The sequence below is a fragment of the Podarcis liolepis genome (assembly GCF_965112155.1).
Source record: "Podarcis liolepis genome assembly, chromosome: 6".
Lineage (NCBI taxonomy): Eukaryota > Metazoa > Chordata > Lepidosauria > Squamata > Lacertidae > Podarcis > Podarcis liolepis.
The window spans coordinates 1572656-1595883 of NC_139559.1; the positions used below are offsets into that span (position 1 = coordinate 1572656).

Below are 23228 nucleotides of genomic sequence, written 5' to 3' on the forward strand. Positions count from 1 at the left end.
CCCTAGGCTCTGTGGTTTAACCCACAGTGCCACCCGCGTCCCTTTAAGCTGACCTTAGGATGGGGCTAATACAAGTTGAGTAATACCCCAGAGAACTTGGACTTCAAGCATCACCTAACTTCTCCTGCTTCTGGGATGTGTTTCATGACATGGGAGTCTGGTGGATGACAAAAAGGCAGGCTCACTGGATTGGGAACTCTGTTGTTTTTAATAATAATAATAATTTATTACTTATACCCCCATTCATCTGGCTGGGTTTCCTCAGCCAATCTGGGCGGCTGTCAACAAGAGATGAAAAATACATTAAATCTGCCAGCCCAAACCTGTCCTTCCTGCTACTTCGGGGAAACAGCGCCTAGGCAGACTGGGAGAGGACATTGTCCTGGACAAACAACGCTTGGCTGCTGCTCCCAGCACAATATCCTTCCCGGTAGCATCATTATCTTCCTCCTCTTCATGCTCTTGTGAAAGCAGTCCCCATCTGGGTCACCCCAAATGCTGTTGGATGGAGAAGCATTTTCAGCTATGCTTCCCAGTAGCACAGCCATCAAAGTTGTATTTAATGCATGGAATTTATACACTGCTTGATTGTAAAAAGAAGAAGCTCAAAGCCGTTGTCAGGGGTTCAGGAGCAGAGGCGAGGGCAAGGGAGGAAACAGAGAGCGAGGGGGAGGAAGCCGAAGAAAAGATGAGTGACGACGACGACCCGAGAGTCTGTCCAGTGAATCAGAAGATTCACAGAAAGGAGCGCCAGTGGCCAGAGCAAGGGGGGAGCTTAGGGGGACACCCCAGGAAGAAGGGTCCAGAGAGGGTTCAGAGGGCAGCAGTTGGAAATCGGGGCCAGCGTCACCAACAGAGCGCAGTGGGGAGGAAAGGCGCCAGGTATCGAGCTCTGGCAGCTCGCAGCAGGGGGGAGGGCATGAGTCAGGAGTGGCCACACCTCCATCGGAGAGCGAAGAAATGGTCAAGCGGAAAGTGGAAGGTTGGGCGCGCGCGCCAAGTTCAAATGCATAGGAAGGCGGCGCAGTAAGCAGCCCAGAAAGGGAGCCAGGTCCTAAAGCCCGACGCAAGGAGACAGGAGGGTCCGGGGGGTCAGCGTCAGAAGAGTCCAGGAAGGAAGAGACCACGGGGGGCAGAGGGACCCAGAGAAGAACGGTCAGGCGGAAAAGGTGGAGTAAGGCTAGGATATTAAGTTGGTGTACAAGGGGCGGAGACTCAGACGGAGCTTCGCCGGTCTAGCTTATAAGACGTAGAGCTGCACGCGGCAGCTTGGAAATGGAAACTGTAACTCAATAAAGACTTTTATAAAGTGAACGCTGGCTAGCGCGATCCTCTGTGAGCTAGGATCTGGGAGCAGCTCTGACAGCCGTTTACAAAGGAGAGAGAATGATACAATAATCCATAAGAAATATGAGGACTTTCAAAAAGTTAAAATAATAATAGGCTGGAAACAGATTAAAACTCACATCAGCTTTGTAAACATGTGGACAGGAGTCTCTAAAAAAACCACATTGCAGAACATCAATGATAAAAACGCAATAAAAACATACTAAAAATGCAAAAGCCTTTGACTGTGTTGACCACAGCAAACTATGGCAAGTTCTTAAAGAAATGGGAGTGCCTGATCACCTCATCTGTCTCCTGAGAAATCTCTATGCGGGACAAGAAGCTACAGTTAGAACTGGATATGGAACAACTGATTGGTTCAAAATTGGGAAAGGAGTACGACAAGGCTGTATTTTGTCTCTTTGCTTATTTAACTTATATGCAGAATTCATCATGTGAAAGGCTGGACTGGATGAATCCCAAACCAGAATTAAGATTGCCAGAAGAAATATCAACAACCTCAGATATGCAGATGACACAACCTTAATGGCAGAAAGTGGAAGAATTAAAGAACCTTTTAATGAGAGTGAAAGAGGAGAGCGCAAAATATGGTCTGAAGCTCAACATCAAAAAAACGAAGATCATGGCCACTGGTCCCAAAACCTCCTGGCAAATAGAAGGGGGGGAAATGGAGGCAGTGAGAAATTTTACTTTCTTGGGTGCCATGATCACTGCAGATGGTGACAGCAGTCACGAAATTAAAAGATGCCTGCTCCTTGGGAGAAAAGCAGTGACAAACCTAGACAGCATCTTAAAAAGCAGAGACTTCACCTTGCCAACAAAGGTCCGTATAGTTAAAGCTCTGGTTTTCCCAGTAGTGATGTATGGAAGTGAGAGCTGGACCATAAAAAAGGCTGATCGCCGAAGAATTGATGCCTTTGAATTCTGGTGCTGGAGGAGACTCTTGAGAGTCCCATGGACTGCAAGAAGATCCAACCTTTCCATTCTGAAGGAAATCAGCCCTGAGTGCTCACTGGAAGGACAGATTGTGAAGCTGAGGCTCCAATTCTTTGGCCATCTCATGAGAAGAGAAGACTCCCTGGAAAAGACCCTGATGTTGGGAAAGATGGAGGGCACAAGGAGAAGGGGACACCAGAGGACGAGATGGTGGGACAGTGTTCTCGAAGCTACCAGCATGAGTTTGACCAAACTGCGGGAGGCAGTGGAAGACAGGAGTGCCTGGCGTGCTCTGGTCCAGGGGGTCACGAAGAGTCGGACACAACTAAACGACTAAACAACGACAACAACAACATAAATAGAGATATGTGAAAAGGATCCAGGCATCTTAGTAGACCACAGCCTTAATATGAGTCATTGGATGATGTGACTCCTCAAACATATTCTTTGCCTCCTCTTCAAGCAGAGCCTCTAGCTCTCTTTCCTGGGAAGCACTCAGATAGATGTTTGCCCAATTGCTCCCTAAATACACTTACTCTCGCCTTTCTAGCATGGGTTGCCACTGCCCATAATAAATTACTATTTCTGCAGCAATGCTACCCTTAGACACATAGACCCAAAGGCATTTCATCCCCATCCCAGCCGTCTGGGCAGCTGTTGTAAGGCACAAAGGACAGCTGTAAGGAAGAGTCCCACCTTCAAACAACCATATCCTGACTAAGCTGTTCTACCAAACCTTGACCGTGCTTAAGCAAGCAGAGGGAAGCTCCAGGATGTGGTAAGAAGCCAGAGGAGGGGAAGCAAGTTACTGGCAAAGAGAGCAGCATTTTTGACTTAACTAGCTGCACCTTTTTACTGGCCCATATATGCAAAACTCTCTTGTTAGAGCGGTGGCCAAAACAATGACATGCATTCCAAGCACAGTGGGAATCCCTCAAGCAGAATAGAAGCACAGGAGTCCTCTGCCTGCCCCTGGTTTCCAGGAACTGGGATTCAGAAGCATTCCTGTGCCCAACTATGCAGGCAAAGCATAGCCATCCTGCCTAGAAGCCGTCAGTGGCCCTCCATGAATTGGTCTAGCCCTCTTTTAAAACCAGCCAAGTTAGTGGCACCAACTGCCTCCTGAAGCAGCAAATTCCACAGTTTATAAAGCTGCATCAAGAAGGACTTCCTTCCATCTTGAATCCAACCATTTCCAGTTTAATTGGATGTCCATGGATGTCCATGATGTTTATTGTATTTCTCCATGCCACACATCATTTTATGAACTATCCTGTTAACCTTACTTGTATTTTCTCTAAGCTAAAGAAATCCCAGATGTTGCAACTTTTCTTTGTAGGGCTTGGGCTCCATCCCTTTCCTAGTTTTGGTTGCCAGCTGCACTGGCTCCCATTGGAGCACAGGGTCAGGTTTAAGGTGCTGGTTTTAACCTTTAAAGCCTTTTACAGCCCAGGACCCTCGTATCTACGGGACCGCCTCTTCTGGTATGCCCCACAGAAGACCTTATGGTCAGTGGCGGAGCTTGTGTGCATCCTGGGGTGTGTCGCACGCGTCCTGGGGCTGTGATGCGCTGCCTGCAGGGGCCTGGTGCCCAGTGCAGGCAGGGGAACGGCCCTGATGGCACCCCCCAGGATCACGCTGCCAGAAGCGGTGCACTCCCCTTGCCCCCCCCCTTAATCCGCCAGTGCTTATGGTCTGCTGACAACACCACCTTGAAGATCTCAGGCCCTAGGGAAATTAGACTGGCCTCGTCTAGAGCCAGGGCCTTTTCGGCCGTGGTCCCGGCCTGGTGGAACGCTCTCCCGCAAGAGACCCGGGCACTGCGGGATTTGACATCTTTCCACAGGGCCTGCAAGACGGAGCTCTTCTGCCATGCCTTTGGGCAGGATGCAGTTTGACTTACTTTCCAATGTATAAAACAAGCCCGAAGGAGGCCCCCAACCTGCTCACAGGTCCTTGTATGATCACTAGAAACAATTGGTCCTGGCAATTATTAACCACTCTCAGTTCCACCCTGATAATTGCCACCTGCAGAGATTTTAACTTGTCTGAATTAATTTTAAGATGTATTTTAATTAACTGATGTCTGTTTTTATGTTTATTGCATTGCTTTTATGATGTTAGCCGCTCTGAGCCCAGCCTTGGCCGGGGAGGGTGGGATACAAATAACAATTCATTATTGTTGTTGTTATTGTTGTTTAGTCATTTAGTCATTTAGTCGTGTCCGCCTCTTCGTGACCCCCTGGACCAGAGCACGCCAGGCACTCCTGTCTTCCACTGCCTCCCGCAGTTTGGTCACCAGAATTCAAAAGCATCAATTCTTCAGCGATCAACCTTCTTTATGGTCCAGCTCTAACTTCCATACATCACTACTGGGGAAACCATAGTTTTAACTATACAGACCTTAATTTATTATTATTATTATATTATTATTAACTTTTCTTTGTAGGGCTTGGGCTCCATCCCTTTCCTAGTTTTGGTTGCCCTTTTCCGAACCTTTTCAGAAAAAATATACTATCGAGGGAAGGTGGTCAGAACTTCACATGGTATTCCAAATACTTTCTCCAGTTCAAATGGTTAAGGGGTTGGTGGTTGGTTGGTTTTTTGCAAGCCCGTGGTTGTTTGAACATGGCAGAAGGTGCTTGGTGGGCCCAGAAAGGCTGCACAGTGGAGTGGTCTGCTGATTGCGCTTGGAAGAGAGCATGAGGAGGCAAGAGGAGCCCCCTGCGCTGGATCAGGCCAAAGACCCTGCTGCTGCGCCATCATTCCATCCTCACTGTGGCCAACCAGAAGCATCAGGGGAGCCTCTGAGTGGGACATGTGCTGTTGTGTCTCTGAATGGGGAAATGGGGAATATATTGCAAAACAACCTCATTGATTTTCCCTTGTACAGGGACCACAACCTGTGCAATACATGCTTCTCATCATTTCTTGGGCAATGATGGCCTCACCTTCCTACAGCCAATTAAATCTGGGCAGGACTCCCCTGAGGATGGGCCTTATAAAGCACCTGGCTACAGGCTAGAGAGCACTCTGCTCTGCCTCACCATGAAGTCTGGTGGCCTCGTCTTCTTCCTCGTGGGGCTCTTCGCTCTCTGTGCCATGATGCCCTCTGCCTCAGCCAAAGGTATGTGACCCCATTGGGGCCAATTCTTCTGATGCTGCTTTGTGTGGGCCTCCAAGTGGGACCCCCTTCATCCCACACCCCCAAACCCTTCCAAGTGTAGAGTCCAGACTCTTCAGAGGAGCAGAGGCACCGCTATACCTAGGAATGTTGTAGGTGGCTCCACAGTGAATCCTTCAATGTGTTGCCATCTCCTGTAGGAAACCAGAGAGTTCTTATGGATGGGAGGAAGGAAGAGAAGTGGGGTGATAGCTGAGGAGGGGAGGGGAGGATGGAGATGGAGGCACCTCCCCAACACACACAAGCAAGTAAAGGTGGCCCCTAAAGCTGCAGCCCAGGAGTGAAGCAGGTGCAGAAAGGAGGTCCCTGGTGCCCAGTCCATAGCTGGAAAGAACTTGGCATCAAGAAGAAGCAGAGGAAGAAGAAGAGTTTGGATTTGATATCCTGCTTTATCACTACCCAAAGGAGTCTCAAAGTGGCTAACATTCTCCTTTCCCTCCCGCCCCCACAACAAACACTCTGTGAGGTGAGTGGGGCTGAGAGACTTCAGAGAAGTGTGACTAGCCCAAGGTCACCCAGCAGCTGCATGTGGAAGAGAGGAGACGCGAACCCGGTTCCCCAGATTACGAGACTACTGCTCTGAACCACTCCACCACACTACACATCCCCATCAAGGTTTTGGGGTGGCCACTGTGGGAAAAATTAGCCAGCCCCAGCAAAGACTGATCCAGTTGCAACCCAGATGTTCAACTCTGTGCTCAGAGGGAGGAGAAAAACAGGAGGAAACTTATTCATCTGGGCTGTGCTCATCCTATAAAGGCTGGGGTAAATAAAGGCTTTTCAAATGTTGTCTCTGAGCCATAATGATGTTCTTTGTTTCAGGGAAGCCTGGAAATTGCCCTATGACTCCTCCAACAGAGAAGCCACCTTGCATTAAGTGGTGTACTACAGATAATGATTGTCCTTCCATCCAGAAATGCTGCCGAAGCTTTTGCTCCATGGTCTGCACAAACCCAAGTAAGATGCTGAGCCCCTTGTGGATGATTTATTGTTATTTATTGCCCCCCCTTTCCCTTCACTATGGGCTCCCAGTGTGTGTTGCAGTTTGAAACTGCAGTTAAAACAAATTGCAGTCTCAGGAATAGTGTTGGTCCCCCCAAAATGTAGATATCTATCAGGTGGGAACAACACAATGAGGGTGCCAGACACACCTCTGTGGGAAGGGAGTTCCCCCAACTTAGGGGCTGCCCCAGAGATGACTTTGTCAGGGTGGAGGAACTGCAAAGTTGGTGCAAAGGGCCTTCTCGGTAGTGGCGCCCTCCCTGTGGAACACCTCCCACCAGATGTCAAACAGAATAACACCTACCAGACTTTTAGAAGACATCTGAAGGCAGCTCTGTTTAGGGAAGCTTTTAATGTTTGATGTATTACAGTATTTTAATATTTTTTTGGAAGCCGCCCAGAGTGGCTGGGGAAGCCCAGCCAGATGGGTAGGTATAAATAATAGATGATGATGATGATGATGATGATGATGATGATGATGATGATTTTATTTAGGGCTTTAGACATTAATGTAGGCACCTTGAATGGAGTCAGCAAAGGAACTAGGTGGGCTGAAGACAGCAGTTCTTCACAAATTGTCCAAGTTTTGCTCTAGGAGTTTTGCCTGTTGCCTCTGAATTGACAGCTAAGAGATGGTCCATAATCATGACATGGGAACAGGGGGATGGGGCCATAGCTCTGTCAATGAGCACCTTGGTCCAAGGCTCCATCTCCAGGTAAGGGAAACCCTTGTCGTCTGCTTAGTTAGGGTGATGAGCACCAATCTCTCTAGGGTTCTTGAATGCTTGAACACCCTTTTACTCATGCAGCAAAGTGATGGCAGTGATGCACAGCCTGAAATCCCTGCAACTTCTACAGTTTTGGAGAGGTGAACCCAGCACCCAAGGAGTGAAGGCAACAATAAACCCAGCTCCCTCTTGACCCAGTGGGCCTGATCCAGCTTCCTTCCCTGCCTGCAATAAAATGATCCCTGTGCCTGCATACCAGAGTGTCTTGTTCTTGAGTCTTGCTTGCTTATATCTTTCCAAAAGGGTGTTGACAGGAGGGAGGGAGGAAGAGCCTCTGGCTGAGGGCTGTGGAAACCCAACAGATCACACATACAGCCAGGGAAGGGCAGCTTCGCAATGGGGCAGAGTTAGGAGGGGAAATGCACTGGGTGAAGGGCGAAGGGTCACTGTCCGTTGGGGATTGGAAGCAGGAGAACTAAGGCCATTGATTTAAAGCAGGCTGGGTGTAACGGGATCTTGTAGGTCGAATCATGCACCCCTCTCTTGACTTCCATCCCTAGTTCCCAAATATTTGACTAACGAAGCAGGGCTCGCTGTGTCTTGCCTCTGGAACCCAGGTCCTTTGTGGTCTCTCTCCTGGAGTGTGTTGCTGCTTTTGTTCCCACCTTCCTCATCTGAAATCAACTGGATACAGCAGTGTTTCCCAACCGGTGTTCCGCAGCACACTAGTGTGCCGCGAGACGTTGCCAGGTGTGCCGTGGGAGGGAGGCGGGCGAGTCGGGCGGCGAGAGGCGGGGCGGCGACGGCGAGGAGAGGCCGCCCAGCGCGGGGCTCTCGCCGTCTGCCTGCCTGGCTGCCTGCGTGGCGCTGACGTCACGGGGCTGTAACGTGCCCCACATAGGCACACGCGGGGCGGCAAGCGAGCTCCCTCCCACATCCCATCGCTGCTCGCTTCGGCCGGCCTACTGGGCTGTCGCAGGCGGAAGGCCTGCGCATGCGCGAGGTTTTCGCGCCTTCGGGATTCCCTTCACGCCTTCCTCCTCCCGGGTCCTTGAGAGCGCGGGAAGCGGCAGCGCGAGACCGGCGTTGAGCCTGGTAGGTATTGCTCTTGCCAAGGCAGCCATTTGGGACATGAAAACTTGCAAAGCAAGCAACCAGTTCAATCTGAAGTACGTGTATGCTTAATATCCTGTATCTGAAACCTGTTCTGCCCCCTCCCCCACACTTGGTGCCATTTTCATCTACACATGCAGCAGAGTAAGTTGACCCAGAATAGTACCAATTCAGATGGCAGATGGGAGAATGACAGTGCTGAATGCTTTCCCATGTAGAACAGTCCCTGCAAATAAAAACCTAGCATATTTAGAAGAGGGATGCTAGCCTAACCATTACCTTCTAACCATTACCATCCGGCATGGTGGTGTGCCTCGAGATTTTTTTCATGAAACAAGTGTGCCTTTGCCCAAAAAAGGTTGGGAAACACTGGGATACAGGAGAGCAGTAGCTGTGTGCACAGGACCCTCCTGCAGTGATGGGCAGGGAGGGTGACCAGAACTCCTGGGACCTCTTCCTCTGGTTATTCAGCAGCCAAGAGCTGATTCCTGTTCCACACAGAGTCCAAAGTGGCAGCATTGTGTGACCCTCAGGTGGAAGACTCAGGTGGGAGCAGTGTGAATATGAGGAGTCCTAACCACATGGAGGGACGCAGGTGGCGCTGTGGGTTAAACCACAGAGCCTAGGGCTTGCCAATCAGAAGGTCGGCCGTTCGAATCCCCACGATGGGGTGAGCTCCCATTGCTCGGTCCCTGCTCCTGCCAACCTAGCAGTTCGAAAGCACGTCAAAGTGCAAGTAGATAAATAGGTACCACTCCGGCGGGAAGGTTAACGGTGTTTCCGTGCGCTGCTCTGGTTCGCCAGAAGTGGCTTAGTCATGGTGGCCACAGGACCCGGAAGCTGTACGCTGGCTCCCTCGGCCAGTAAAGCGAGATGAGCGCCGCAACCCCAGAGTTGGCCATGACTGGACCTAATGCTCAGGGGTCCCTTTACCTTTTTAACCACATGGAGCCTGGCTGGGAGTCCTGTTCCTTGGAGGCAGCATCCTGGGCTGAGACCCCATTTCCATAGGGTAGCGAGACGTCCTCTTCATGCCACCCCAGATCAAAGACACCCATTTCACAGAGAGTCAGATTCCCAACCAAGTCAAATATACTCAGCCATCCCAAGCCCTCTTCCTGCGTCAAGAAAAAGGAGAGGGGAGGACCCACACCAATGGGATGAAATCAAAAGAAAGGGGGTTTCAACTAAACATTAGGAAGGACTTTCTGATAGTAAGAGTTGTTTGACAGTAGAACAGATTCTCTCCGAATATGGTAGACTCTCCTTCACTGGAGGTTTTTAAGCCAAAGTTGGCTGGCCAGGGATCCTGTCATTGCCTTCCATCTTCCAGCCCCCATCCCCTTTCCAGTTAAGCCAAGCAGCCCAATAGCATGATGATGTCAGCCATAACAGTGACAGAGAAGCTTATTAAAGAGTCAGAAGTGCCTGGCAGAGAGGAAGGTGAGCAGGACATGTTGAAAGTGGAGTCAAACAGGACCCAGATTGAGCCCAAAGGCAAGGCTGCCTAGGAAGGAAGCCCTCAAGGGATACTCCATCTTTGTGTGTATTGGTGAATGGGGGGGGGGAGGAGGAGTAGAATGGAATATGTTGCCCATTGTGTTCTTCTTGCAATGCAATCTGCGAAAGCTAGTCCCTTCCATATCTTTTCATGTCCCAGCTAATTGCTTCCTCACAACGTTATTCTGGATCTGTGGTTCCCAATGTGGGGTAATTTGAATTTTTTGGGGGGGGCGCAATTCGAAGATGAGTTAGACCAAGTTAATGGCCTTTTAAGCTTCCTCCACTTGAATAGAGTTCACTTTTTGAATAATAAGAATTACCGGTATATGTCGGGGGTGGGGGCATCAAGATTTTAAAGATGCTTAGGTGGGGCATGGCCAAAAAAGAGGTTGGGAACCACTGCTCTAGATGCCGTTTTCCTACTGCTCATCCAGTCACTAAACTTTCCCCTTCATTTTGACAGCTCGGGGGAGGCTTGGGAGTTGGGGGGCGCACCAAATGTCCGCCATGGGCGGCTCGCTCCGCCCCCGAGCAGCTAGCTCCGCCAGAGACCCCCAGGGTCTGTGCACACCTTTGGCTGATAGGCACATTCAGGATTCTTGGAAGTCATTTGTTATTGGGGCGGCTGCCAGTCTGAGCATCTGGAACAAAGGAATAAAGGAACAATAAGGAATTGTGCCGGAGAGATTTTTTCTTTGTACAAACAGAGCCTTAAGTGCATCAGCGCTTACGTTTTAGCCCCTATAATGCTCTTTCTCGCTGCAGTACATTGCAAAAACAGTGATTGTTAAAATTACTGTCGTCATTTTATCTGGTTTGGGCATCAGTCCTTCCAAATTCCCCCCAGAGAATGGAATTTGGGGGGCAGAGAGGCACTGAGTGCAAAAGCACTTTGCCTGTTGAAAGCCATCCAACGCCGCCATTAAGAAGCAGAGGTTCTCTTCTTAATTAGAGCTTAATTGGGCTAAAGTACAGGCACGTGCTAGAAGAGATGAGATCACAAACTGTGGAACAAAACCAACTGTCAAGACTTTAAGGTTTGAACTTGAGATAGACCTCATTCGTTGCAAAAGAAGGGGGAGGAGCCTAAAGTTTCTATATTAAAAGTTTTCTTCTCTACATTTATGATTCGGCCACCCTCCTGAATATTAGTTCAAAGTATATTTGTACAAGTGAGGGTGGAATAAATGGGATTATAAATATGGGATAGAACATCAAACAGAACTCTGTGTGTAAAAAGAAAAAGAAAAAGAGAGGTAAGCTCTGTTTTGCAAAAGGTTTACGATGGAAACTTAGAGCTGACTCTTCCCCATCCTTTATTATATATGGAGTGAACTGAAAAATGCTAAGAGGACTTGAAATTTAATTTAATTGGAAGTATAATTGCTCGTTTGTCTTCAGCTGGAAGGAAGGATTAAGGGAATTTGTGAACTGCCAAGAAACTGATAAGGTTCATTATTGAGTTATCTGCAGTTTGACAGACAGCTCTTCCTCCCAGGCTGAGAGGAAAAATGGTGAAAACAGGTTATTTATTGGGACAGAGCGACTTTTGCAGCTGTTGTTAGAGTTGCAAAACAACGAAGCATGGGACAGAGTGAGGGAGAAATTTCTGGAGCCACAATGGGATATCAGCTCTGCCCAAGGCATGATGGATAACAGCAACAACCAGGGGAAAGAAAGACAAAATATCTTACAAGGACAGGAAGAAACACCATGGATGGAATAAATGCCACACACAGGAAGAACAAGGATATAGTTTGAGTTCCTCACTTGTAGATTTATAAATCATTTAATGTGTCAACACAGAAGTTATTAATATTGCAGTTGCTGTATATAGGATTATTATTATGAAATCAATGTAATGGAAATTAATAAGATTTTGGAACGCAGAAATAAAGCAAATAACCAATTCATCAAATTATATAATTAGGTATTTGAACGATTGGTATTAATAATTGTATTATAAACTGATATTGTTACAATGAGGCTATTACTGGATTGTAATTGAAAACTAATAAAAAATATTATTAAAAATAAATTCATTTTGCATTTCATTGTGTTCCCTGCCTTGGATTTATTTTTGAATTTATACCTGTATGTAATCTTGCATCACCAAGTTACAAAATTTCAAAAAGAATTCTGTGTCTTTGTATAGTTAAAGAAATCCCAAGGAAAATTGGCTGGAAACCAATGAATGAAGTAATGGTTGTGATGATACCTGGAAGGAAGGATGGAGCGTCTTTGAGGTCTCTCTGCAACCCAAGACAACCCCAAGGCTCTGACTCCCTCCCAAGATAGTGGGGCACATCTCTGGCGTGTTCCAGAAGCCAGAGAACCAAAACGTCTTTCCGGCAGTAAGAGCTCTTGAACAGCGGAGCGGACTCACTTGGAAGATGGTGGTGTCTCCTTCATGGAAGGCTTTTAAACAGGGGTTGGATGGCCTCCTGCCAGGGATTCTTCAGCAGCAATCCCTGCATCGTAGGGGAGTGGCCTAGATGACCTGGGGGGGGGGCCCTTCCCACTCAGCAGTTCTCTGATTCTTGTGGGAATGTTGCGTGATCAGCGGGCATATTTTCATGACAACGACCGCACCAATCACAAAAAATCTGCCTGCTGGAGGTGTGTGCTGTGGGAATGTTCAAGGATGCAGGAGAGGATATATTGTCTGATTATAGCCTTTCCAACTTGTGTTAACAAGTTCACAATTTAGCAGAGTAACATTCCCCTTTTTAAAAACTCAGCGGATTCATTTGCTCAGGCTCACTAAAGCCTCTATAATAACTGTTCTGGTATTTTCCCCTTTTTCCCTCATAAAAGATAAGACACGACACAGTCTTCTATAAAAGTATAAAAAGGTTTACTCACACATCATTCTGTTCACAATAGGATGCCAGAAGGCAGACTTAGCTTAGAAAAGTAACATATACCTAGAAACTATCTCATAAGAAGACAGTCCCCTTGTCCTCTCTTGGCTGGAGGCCAAGAGAGCATCTTTGGCTGAGCAGATGTTGCTTCTTCGATGCATGTAGTCAAAGAGAGAGAGATGGCTGCCCTGCCCTGTGCTTTTGTTGTTACCTGCACAGGTGAGGCCACGCCCACCTCTAGTCACATGCAGAGGAAGTCTGTCCCAGCCCAGAAGGAAACAGGAAGCTTACCTGCTGGCTGGACAAACATTCCTCCCCATGTGTAAACATGTTCACTCTAGGAAAGTTGTACTTGACTGCTCTTGTGTTTCACATCCCACAATTCTGTGAATCTTCATTCGTGGGGTGGACACAATGTGTGAGATGGAGGCATAGGAGCCAACTCCTAGGGGCCAAGGTCCCTTCGCCCCCCCCCAAAAAAATATATCAGTGGACCAGCCCCCCACCCAGTTGATGGGGATTGCCATTCAAATGGTGTGTTGGCGCACCATGTCTTGTGATTGATTATGCAGGGTGGGGCTTACCTAGGCTCCTCCAATATTTTATTCAAGTTGGCACCCTGTAGCTGGATGGGGAAGAGTGGTAGAAGCCTTGTTTTCCCCCTTTCCCTTTCCAGAGGAATGGGTTATCTGTACTGGTGTTATGTACCATCTATACATCATTTTCATGTCGTTTTCTTTCAGTAAAGAACAGTCTGTGAATTTTAAATCAGTTTTCCACAATCTTTCCCAATCTTCAAACATTATATTATGACCTATGTCTTGTGCCCATTTAATCATGACTGATTTCACCTCCTCATCTTTTGTTTCCCATTCTAGCAGAATACTACACGCACCTTTCAGCAACTTTACTTTCCCTTCCACAACTTCCTTTTGAAATCTAGATGTCGTATAACTGAATCCTTTCTTATTGTCTTCTTTATATCTCTCGTGTAATTGCCGGTAACCAACTCTGCAAATGGTCTTTTATTTCCTCATAATCTCTTAATTTCCATTTTACTACTTGGTCCTTTAACAAGTCAGTCTACGTGAGCCACTTTCCTTTCTTTCCAAGTGGTTTGAGCTGTAAAGCTTCATGTGGTGAAAGCCACCAAGAAGTCTTCTGTTCTAGTAAATCTTTATATCTCTCCCATACTCTCATTAATGATTTCCTAATTATGTGGTTATAGAAACTTTTGTGTACTTTTCCTTTCCCATACCATAGATATGTGTGCCATCCAAATCTATTGTCATGTCCTTCCAATTCTAATGCTTCTTGCTTTTCCAACTTTATCCAGTCCCTAATCCATACCAGAAATGCGGCTTCATAATATAATTTAAGGTCTGGGAGGGCAAAATTGCCTCTGTCTTTTATATCTGTAAGTATTTTATGTTTTATCCTTTTGCAAAGGAATGACATTTCAAGGGGAAAGGGGTGGAATGGGAGAAGGCTGAGGCTGGCTCCTTTTTTCTACAAGGCCCCCGCCTTTGGCTTGATGCTGGGCTTTCCCCAACTGAGGCCTGTCCCTCAGAGACCTCCTCCCCCTGCATGTTACCCCTTCTGCCCTGGTGCTGGGCTGCAGCCACAGCTCCTACTCTCAACTGTGCTGGTCCCGGGGGAAAGGTTACTGATACAGTAGTCAAAGTTCAGCCTGAGTCACTAGCCTGGAGATAGTCCACAAATTGCGAGGTGAGGTCCGAAACAGGGAGCCGGGCGGGGACAGGAGCACTCGAAGATCAGAAGCAGGAAGCCGGGCGGGGAACAGGAACACTGGAGGAACAGGACTGGATGCTGGCCGAAACAGCTCTTCAATGACGACGTTGCTCCCGCAACCTGGGACCGGGCTGACTGGCCTTTATCTTCTCTAAGGCCAGGGGCGGTCCTGGCCCCCAGGAGCCCCGCCTCTCCTGGCCTTAAGGCGAGCACTCCTCCTGGGAGAAACCAGTTCCCTTCGCCTCTCTGCCCTAAGCCTCTGCAGTTCAGGAGAGGCTGAAGGGTTACTGGGCCCCGGGGGAGACTCACCTGTAGACACTGAGTCCTCAACCACCTCTGGGGCCAGAATGGATTCACCTGGTGCCTGCTCCTGAGGATCTGGCACAGGTGCAGGCTCCTCAGAATCCAGGCCTTGCCCCAGTTCAGCCGGCCCTGGAGGCGGGGACTCCTGTGCCGGCTGGGATTCCTCCGGTTCACTCTCAGAATTGGAATCCCAGGCCATCACACTCAACACAGAGTCCTCTAGATTGCTTCAGCAGGAAAGAGAGATTCTCATGTTCATGTCTATAGGGGAAAATGCATGCTGCAAACATAGGACCTTCAGCGGAGCTGCGTGGTAGGTGTCAGGGACTGGCTGAATGAGGAAGAGTGGTGCTGCTACCAGTCCAGGAGGACATGGAAGAAGAGGACCTGGACAGAGAGGAATCAGAGGTTGCCTCTGCTACTGGCTCTCCTTCTCCATGGAATGGGAGGGATCCAGTGTGAGAGGCTAAAAGGCAAGGTTTCCAGCAACGTCTCAAGCTTAGTTGAGCCAGTGTGACTTGGTTGTGTTGTTGCTTTCTGTGAATAAAAGCTAATTGCATTTCATGCCTCACGTTCTTTCCGGCCCTGTGGATGACCTGAACTCGCCTGACAACTCCTTGACAATAGGATAGCATCATAGAAAAGTAGAGCTTGAAGGTAACCCCAAGGCTCATCTAATCCAACCTCCACCAATGCTGGAATCACCGCTAAAGCCATTGTTTAAACACTCTTGGGAAAGTCACTTGCCAGACCTCCATGACAGAAACCCTCTGTTCTTCTCTCTCCTGAACATCTCAGAGGCGTTGGAGCACGAAAAGGTCCAGAAGAACCACCGCCCATGTGGCAACTAGAACTGTCCAGATAGTCTTGCCCTTGGAGGAAAGGGAAGGGTGCAAAAGGGATGACCTATCTTGGCAGAGGGAATCAAGGCACAGAGAGAGAAGAGCCCAACAAGAAGGAAGACATTTGTTTTGCAAAAGGAGCATTGACCCCTGAGACACTTTCTTGGAAATTGGATTGCAAATGGAAAACGCAATGTGAAGTGGCCCCTTTGATCTTAGCTTGCCAAGGGACAGTGACCTTTACATTCTCCTCATAGTTTCTTGTGCAATGCGGGAACATTTGCCAGCACCACCTTTCCTCATTGTCTCCTCTCTGGTCTGGGTGGGGCTCCTGCTGCATTGGGGAATTATAAAAGCCACCTGGCTGGAGGCTGGAGGGCACAGTGACCTGCCTAGCCATGAGGCCTGGTGCTCTCATCTCCCTCCTCGCGGGGCTCCTCTCTCTCTGTGCCGTGGTGTCCTCTGCCTTTGGCCAAGGTATGTGACCCCCTTTGGACCCTGCCTGAAAGATGGAGCCCTTTCTACCTGAGCAAGGCTCTCTCTACACATCTGCTCTTCTGCTGCTGCTGCTCCTCTGTGTGCAGAGTTCAGATCCTCCAGAGGAGCAGGCATTTCTGAGCCATGGAGGGCCATCTGTCTGGGACCGTTTAAGGGTGCTCTATCATGGACCCCCCACTTTATGGCTCTTGTTTTGATTGACATCAGCTGCAACAAACCATAGAGCTCTCTTGAAATGAGAGGAAGCAGGCATCAGGGTTGGACAGAGGCTTCCAACACCTGTGTCCCATTCAGAAGGCAGCTACCCCCTCCATGAGACATGGGTGGCGCTGTGGGTTAAACCACAGAGCCTAGGACTTGCCGATCAGAAGGTCGGCAGTTCAAATCCTCGCAACAGGGTGAGCTCCCATTGCTCGGTCCCTACTCCTGCCAACCTAGCAGTTTGAAAGCACGTCAAAGTGCAAATAGATAAAGAGGTAGGAAGGTAAACGGCGTTTCCGTGTGCTGCTCTGGTTCGCCAGAAGCAGCTTAGTCCTGCTGGCCACATGACCCGGAAGCTGTACGCCGGCTCCCTTGGCCAAGAAAGCGAGATGAGCACCGCAACCCCAGAGTCGGCCACAACTGGACCTAATAGTCAGGGGCCCCCTTTACCTGTACCTTTTACCCCCTCCACACCCAATTTCTGGTGTGGCAGCTTTGGCAAGCTCCTCAAGGGGTGCCCATGTTGGGGAAAGGACACTTTCCACTCAAAGTCCTTTCTCAATCCTCTGCCTTCTCCTTCACCAGTGGCTTTACAATCCCACAGCTGGGCTTGCTTTTGTAGGCTAGCACTAAATTGTGCAGGGAACTCTTCCAAAATTTATCTTCGAAATTGGAGGCTTTTTAGCAGAAGACATCTTTCAGGGATACGTTAGTTCTGATTTCTGCACTGGAGGCAGTTGGACTAGATGCCCCTTGGGGGTCCCTTCCAACTCTACTGTGCTGGTCCCATGGGTTACCCAAGAGGCGAGGTCCAATTCCAGTCCGTGGTCAAAGGTGCAACGTGGAGGCAGTCCGTAGTAGCTGAAGTTGGGTGCAGGGCAGGGAGTCGGGGGAAGTCAGGAACAGGCATGCAAGCAGGGAGCCAGGGCGGGTCAGGCGCTCAGACAGGAAAGCAGGACAGGGTTCAGGCAGGAACTAGCAACCAACAATGTTGCTCCCACAACCTGGGACTGGGGCTGGCCAGCTTTTATCTGTCCCAAGGCATAGGGCAGCCCCGATCCTCTGGTGACTCACCTCTCCTGACCTGGAGGTGAGCACTCCTCCTGTGGGAACTTAGTTCCCTCCGCCTCTCTGCCTTGAGCCTCTGCAGCTCAGGAGAGGCTGGAGGGTTACCAGACCCAGAGGCAACCTCGGCTTCCTCTGACGGGGCTGAGAGTGGAGCAATGGGTCCTCCATCACCTCAGGAGCCAGAGCAGATTCAGCTGACGCCTGCACTTGAGGATCCAGCACAGGTGAGGACCCTTCAGGCAAATGGCCCAGCCCCTGCTCAGCTGGTTCTGGAGGCGGGGAATCCTGTGCAGGCTGGGATCCCTCAGGTTCAGCACCCGAGTCTGAATCCCAGGCCATCACATCTACAGTTCTAGGATTCTGTGAATGACAGCTGGGGAGGAGGGGGAAGGGATGGAGATGCCTCTCCAATACCCACCCACAGCCCTTAAGCTGCAGCCCAAGAGTAAAGCAGATGTCTCCAAGAGGTTCTTGAGGTGTGGTTCCTACATTGCCAAGGCTTGGACTTGGGGATGTCTTCCAATTCCAATCTATAAGGGAGCCTGGAGCCCAGAGTGGGCTGACTTAAAAGACCCCCCACTCCACTGCCGGGCAGTCATGTGGTTGTTCTGTTCCAGGGAAGCCAGGATACTGCCTCCCACAAGAAGGCGATGGAATATGTGTGGAGGAATGTTCTGGAGATGATTCATGTCCTGGGGACAAGAAGTGCTGCATCAACAACTGTGGCCACACTTGCCAAACTCCACTAAAAGGTAAGAAGTCATTTCCCCTCAGAAGCAGACTAGGGTCTTGGGGTGCAACCTTCAGTAGGATGTCACCTATATCAGAGGGTGGTGGGGTGTATGGGAAAGAGCTGGGACCTGTGAGTTTGTCCGCTCTTTACCAAGGAGCTCAGCAAGAACTGAGAGGTCAGAATCCAGCCTTTCAGCAGCTGTTAAGATTCTTAGCTTTATCAGTTCCCCAGGACTTCACTGTGCTTCTGGCACAAAGGCTTTCAAGCGCTCCTGAGAAATACCCAAAGGGACAAGTGTAGCCCTCATCTCTGAGAAAACTCCCCACCAAACAACGGGAGGAAGTCCTTTCCCCTCAGAAGCAGAGTAATAAATAATAATAATAATAATAAATTTTATTTATACCCCTCCCTCCCTGGCCAGAGCCAGGCTCAGGGCGGCTAACACCAGTAAAATCACAATAAAAACATAATAGGGGGAATAGAGGGGGGGGGGACCCAATTTAAAATACAGGTTAAAATGCAATTTAAAATGCAGCCTCATTTTAAAGTAGCTGATAAATCAAGGCCATAAGGTGAGGGAAACATAAGGGTCAGACTGAGTCCAAACCAAAGGCCAGGCGGAACAGCTCTGTCTTGCAGGCCCTGCGGAAAGATGTCAAGTCCTGCAGGGCCCTGGTCTCTTGTGACAGAGCGTTCCACCATGTCGGGGCCAGTACTGAAAAGGCCCTGGCCCTAGTTGAAACCAATCTAACCTCCTTGAGGCTTGGGACCTCCAAAGTGTTCTTATTTGTGGACCTTAAGGTCCTCTGCGGGGCAGACCAGGAGAGGCGATCCCGTAGGTACGTGGGTTCTAGTCTGCATAGGGCTTTAAAGGTGAAGCAGATGCAGGAAGGAAATCTCTGATGCCCACTTCATAGCTGGAAAGAACACCAAGGGATAGGAGTGGCCACAGTGGGGAAACTTGGCCAGCCCCAGCAAAGGCTGTTCCAGCTTCAGCCCAGATGTCCATCCCTCTGCTGGGAGGGAGGGAGGGTAAAACCTGGAGACTCTTCATCTGAGCTTTGCTCCTCCTAGAAATACACAATCTTTGGTTGCTGGGATGCGAAAAGCCACAACTAATTCTACACCACTGTTGCCCTCCTGTGAAAAGATGTCTCTGAGCCATAATATTGTTCTGTCTTGCAGAAAGGCCTGGAAGCTGCCCTTTCTTTCCCGCAGTAGTGAAGCCACCTTGCATAAAGGAATGTCTTAAAGATTATAATTGTCCTTTTCCCAAGAAATGCTGCTCAAGCATGTGCTCCATGGTCTGCATAGATCCAGGTAAGAGGCTGAGCCCCTGGTGTGAGGACACAGCACGATTAGGCAGATGCTGCTGCTGCTGCTGCTGCTGATGATGATTTATTGTTTTTTTATTGGGTCTGCTTAGCCTGGACAAGAAACGACTAAGAGTAAGTAGGAGAGCTATCTTTGAATACTTGAAGGGCCACCACATAGAAGATGGAGCAATTTTCTTTCCTGCTGCTCCGAAAGACAGGACTTGTTCTGCTCCTGAGCTGCTGAGAGTGCAGGGACCACCCTACAGCAGGGTTGGGGTGTCATTGGGAAGTCTAGTTTAGTGTGACTCCTCGGACCCCTGAGCAGAACAGAGGCCACCTTAGGAATCCTGGGCTCCTCTGAATACTGGTTGCAAAGGAGCCCTATCCCACATGAAGAAAGAGAGCCTCTCTGGCCAAAGACATCTCTCAACCTTGGAATTCTGCTCTGTTGCAGAGAAACCTGGGCAATGTCCTAGGGAACAGCCAGGTATGGCCGGACCCTGCGTGGTTTGGTGTGAGAATGACTGGTCATGCCCTGGAGCTCAGAAGTGCTGCGGGAGTTGCCCACGAGCTTGTGCTAATCCTGTCAGAGGTGAGACCATTTATTCTGTGGAGGGTGGGGTGGGATAGGAAGCTCCTCTTCTTCGTGAATCAAGGCCATTGTGACTTATGAAGAATTGCAGAATCTCTATACTCAGAAGTGCCTACCTGGATTCTGGCTGGAGGCAGGAGGCAGTTGAGGCAAGGAGCCCCACAAGGAGGAGAAGGCCACCACAACACATGATGGACAGGCTTTGTCTGCTGCCTAGACCATCAGTTGACTAGAACTTTCAGGTTGGAAAGGGAGCCCAAGAGTCACTGAGGGCTTTGCTCTTTTGAAGAGAAGCCTGAACCATGCCCTCCGAATCGAGGTGTGGGAATCTGCATTGCAAAGTGTGGATTTCTGGAGCCCACTTGAGGATTTCTGGGATCCTCTGGGTTCCAGACAAAAGTGAACTCCATTGCAGCTGCACAGGGAGGATCTCTCTGGCCAAAAGGCATCTCTCAGCCACAGATCCCTAGAACTGTCAGGTTGGAAAGGAGCCCAAGGGTCACTGAGGGCTTTGCTCTTTTGCAGAGAAGCCTGGACGATGCCCCCGGGATCCAGGTGTGGGAATCTGCATTGCAAAGTGTAGAGATGACTGGTCCTGCCCCGGTATTCAGAAGTGCTGTGGTGGATGCCCACGAGATTGCCGTAATCCTGTCTAAGGTGAGATGATTTTGAATTTGGTGGAGGGTGGGGTGCAGTGGGATAGAGACTGACTGACTGTGGTTTGTGGAAGATTTTGGAGTCTCATAGATCAAAATATCTGGTAGCCTTTATGTATCTGGAGAGAAAGAAGGAGAAAGAAAGAGAAAGAGAAAGAGAAAGAGAAGCAGAAATACCTCTTCATCCCTGTTGTGAGAATGAACCAAGCATTTTTAGCAAGATGAATGAAAAACGGGATTTACTTACATTGCTCAAGTGCAGTTTTGCTCGAGGAGGGATGCCTGTTGCCTCTGAACTGACAGCTAAGAGATGTTCCGTAATCATGACATGGGAACAGGGAGATAGGGCCAAGGCTCTGTCAATGAGCACCTTGGTCCCAGGCTCCATCTGGGGCATCTCCAGGTAAGGGAAACCCTTGTCGTCTCCTTAGCTAGGGTGATGAGCACCGATCTCTCTAGGGTTCTTTGTCCTGCATTTCCTGTGGGAATGTTCAGGGATGCAGGAGAGGATATATTGTCTGATTATAGCCTTTCCAACTTGTGTTAACAAGTTCACAATTTAGCAGAGTAACATTCCCCTTTTTAAACTTGCAGCGGATGCGTTTGCTCAGGCTCACTAAAGCCTCTATAATAACTGTTCTGGTATTTCCCCCTTATTCCCCATAAAAGATAAGACACAGTCTTCTATAAAATTATAAAAAGGTTTACTCACACATCATTCTGTTCACAATCGGATCCCAGAAGGCAGACTTAGCTTAGAAAAGTAACCTATACCTGGAAACTATCTCATAAGAAGACAGTCCCTTTGCCCTCTCTTGGCTGGACGAGAGCATCTTTGGCTAAGCAGATGTTGCTTCTTCGATGCATGTAGTCAAAAAGAGAGAGATGGCAGCCCTGCCCTGTGCTTTTGTTGTTACCTGCACAGGTGAGGCCACGCCCACCTCTAGTCACATGCAGAGGAAGTCTGTCCCAACCCAGAAGGAAGCATGAAGTTTACCTGCTAGCTGGACAAACATTCCTCCCCATGTGTAAACATGTTCACTCTAGGAATGTTGTACTTGACTGCTCTTGTGTTTCACATCCCACATTTCCATGGGTGCCTGAACACTCTTTTACTCCTGCAGCAAAGTGATGGCAGTGATGCACAGCCTGAAATCCCTGCAACTTCTACAGTTTTGAAGAGGTGAACCCAGCACCCAAGGAGTGAAGGCAACGATAAACCCAGCTCCCTCTTGACCCAATGGGCCTGATCCAGCTTCCTTCCCTGCCTGCAATAAAATGATTCCTGTGCCTGCATACCAGAGTGTCTTGTTCTTGAGTCTTGCTTGCTTATATCTTTCCAAAAGGGTGTTGGCAGGAGGGAGGGAGGAAGAGCCTCTGGCTGAGACCCAACGGATCACACATACAGCCAGGGAAGGGCAGCTTCGCAATGGGGCAGAGTTAGGAGGGGAAATGCACTGGGTGAAGGGCAAATCCACCCCTCTTGAGTTCTATGGTCCCTACTTCCCAAATATCTGACCACCTCACCAAGCAGGGTTTGGTGGGCAAAATGTGTGTGTCTCATGTGTTACTTTTCGGATCCAGGTCCTTTGAAGTCTCTCTCTTGGAGCGTGTCCCTGCACTGCCTGAAGTCGCATGCAGAGGAAGTCTGTCTGTTGCCTCTGAACTGACAGCTAAGAGATGGTCCATAATCATGACATGGGAAGAGGGGGATGGGGCCAAGGCTCTGTCAATGAGCACCTTGGTCCCAGGCTCCATCTGGGCATCTCCAGGTAAGGGAAACCCTTGTCGTCTGCTTAGCTAGGGTGATGAGCACCATCTCTCTAGGGTTCTTGGATGCCTCAACACTCTCTTCCTCCCACAGCAAAGTGATGACAGTGATGCACAGCCTGAAATCCCTGCAACTTCTACAGTTTTGGAGAGGTGAACCCAGCACCCAAGGAGTGAAGGCAACGATAAACCCAGCTCCCTCTTGACCCAATGGGCCCAATCCAGCATCCTTCCCTGCCTGCAATAAAATGATCCCTGTGCCTGCATACCAGAGTGTCTTGTTCTTGAGTCTTGCTTGCTTATATCTTTCCAAAAGGGTGTTGGCAGGAGGGAGGGAGGAAGAGCCTCTGGCTGAGGGCTGTGGAAACCCAACAGAGCACACATACAGCCAGGGAAGGACAGCTTCGCAATGGGGCAGAGTTAGGAGGGAAAGTGCACTGGGTGAAGGGCAAAGGGTCACTGTCCGTTGGGGGTAGAAGCAGGAGAACTAAGGCCATTGATTTAAAGCAGGCTGGGTGTAACAGGATCTTGTAGGTTGAATAATGCACCCCTCTCTTGTCTTCCATCCCTAGTTCCCAAATATTTGATTAACGAAGCAGGGCTTGCTGTGTCTTAAGTGTTGCCTCTGGGACCCAGGTCCTTTGTGGTCTCTCTCCTGGAGTGCGTTGCTGCTTTTGTGCCCACCTTCCTCTTTTGAAAGGAACAGGACACAGCTGAATGTGCAGGACCCTCCTGCAGTGATGGGCAGGGAGGGTGACCAGTGCAAGTAAATAAATAGGTACCCCTCCATCGGGAAATTAAACATCGTTTCCATGCACTG

At 49.2% G+C, this 23228-nt stretch overlaps 1 protein-coding gene across 8 annotated transcripts in view; it reads left to right on the forward strand.

Moving 5' to 3' along the window:
• Positions 1-22674, forward strand: part of LOC310708861 (uncharacterized protein) — a 59690-nt gene extending 37016 nt beyond the window's left edge. Inside the window, exons 1-6 of one of the 8 annotated variants that reach the window (XM_083507767.1) lie at positions 9354-9807; positions 17959-18093; positions 19260-19394; positions 19845-19982; positions 20508-20639; positions 21763-21934. In XM_083507767.1, the coding sequence (XP_083363893.1) occupies positions 9684-9807; positions 17959-18093; positions 19260-19394; positions 19845-19982; positions 20508-20638 (663 nt within the window). In that variant the 5' untranslated portion in view covers positions 9354-9683 and the 3' untranslated portion in view covers position 20639; positions 21763-21934. Of the gene's footprint in view, positions 1-3046; positions 3062-5176; positions 5411-6289; positions 6425-7278; positions 7451-9353; positions 9808-15284; positions 15390-17958; positions 18094-19259; positions 19395-19844; positions 19983-20507; positions 20640-21762; positions 21935-22502 lie in introns of those variants that run through there. The other 7 variants (XM_083507766.1, XM_083507769.1, XM_083507768.1 and 4 more) reach the window with 7 other exon arrangements.
• The last annotated feature ends 554 nt before the right edge of the window (positions 22675-23228 follow it).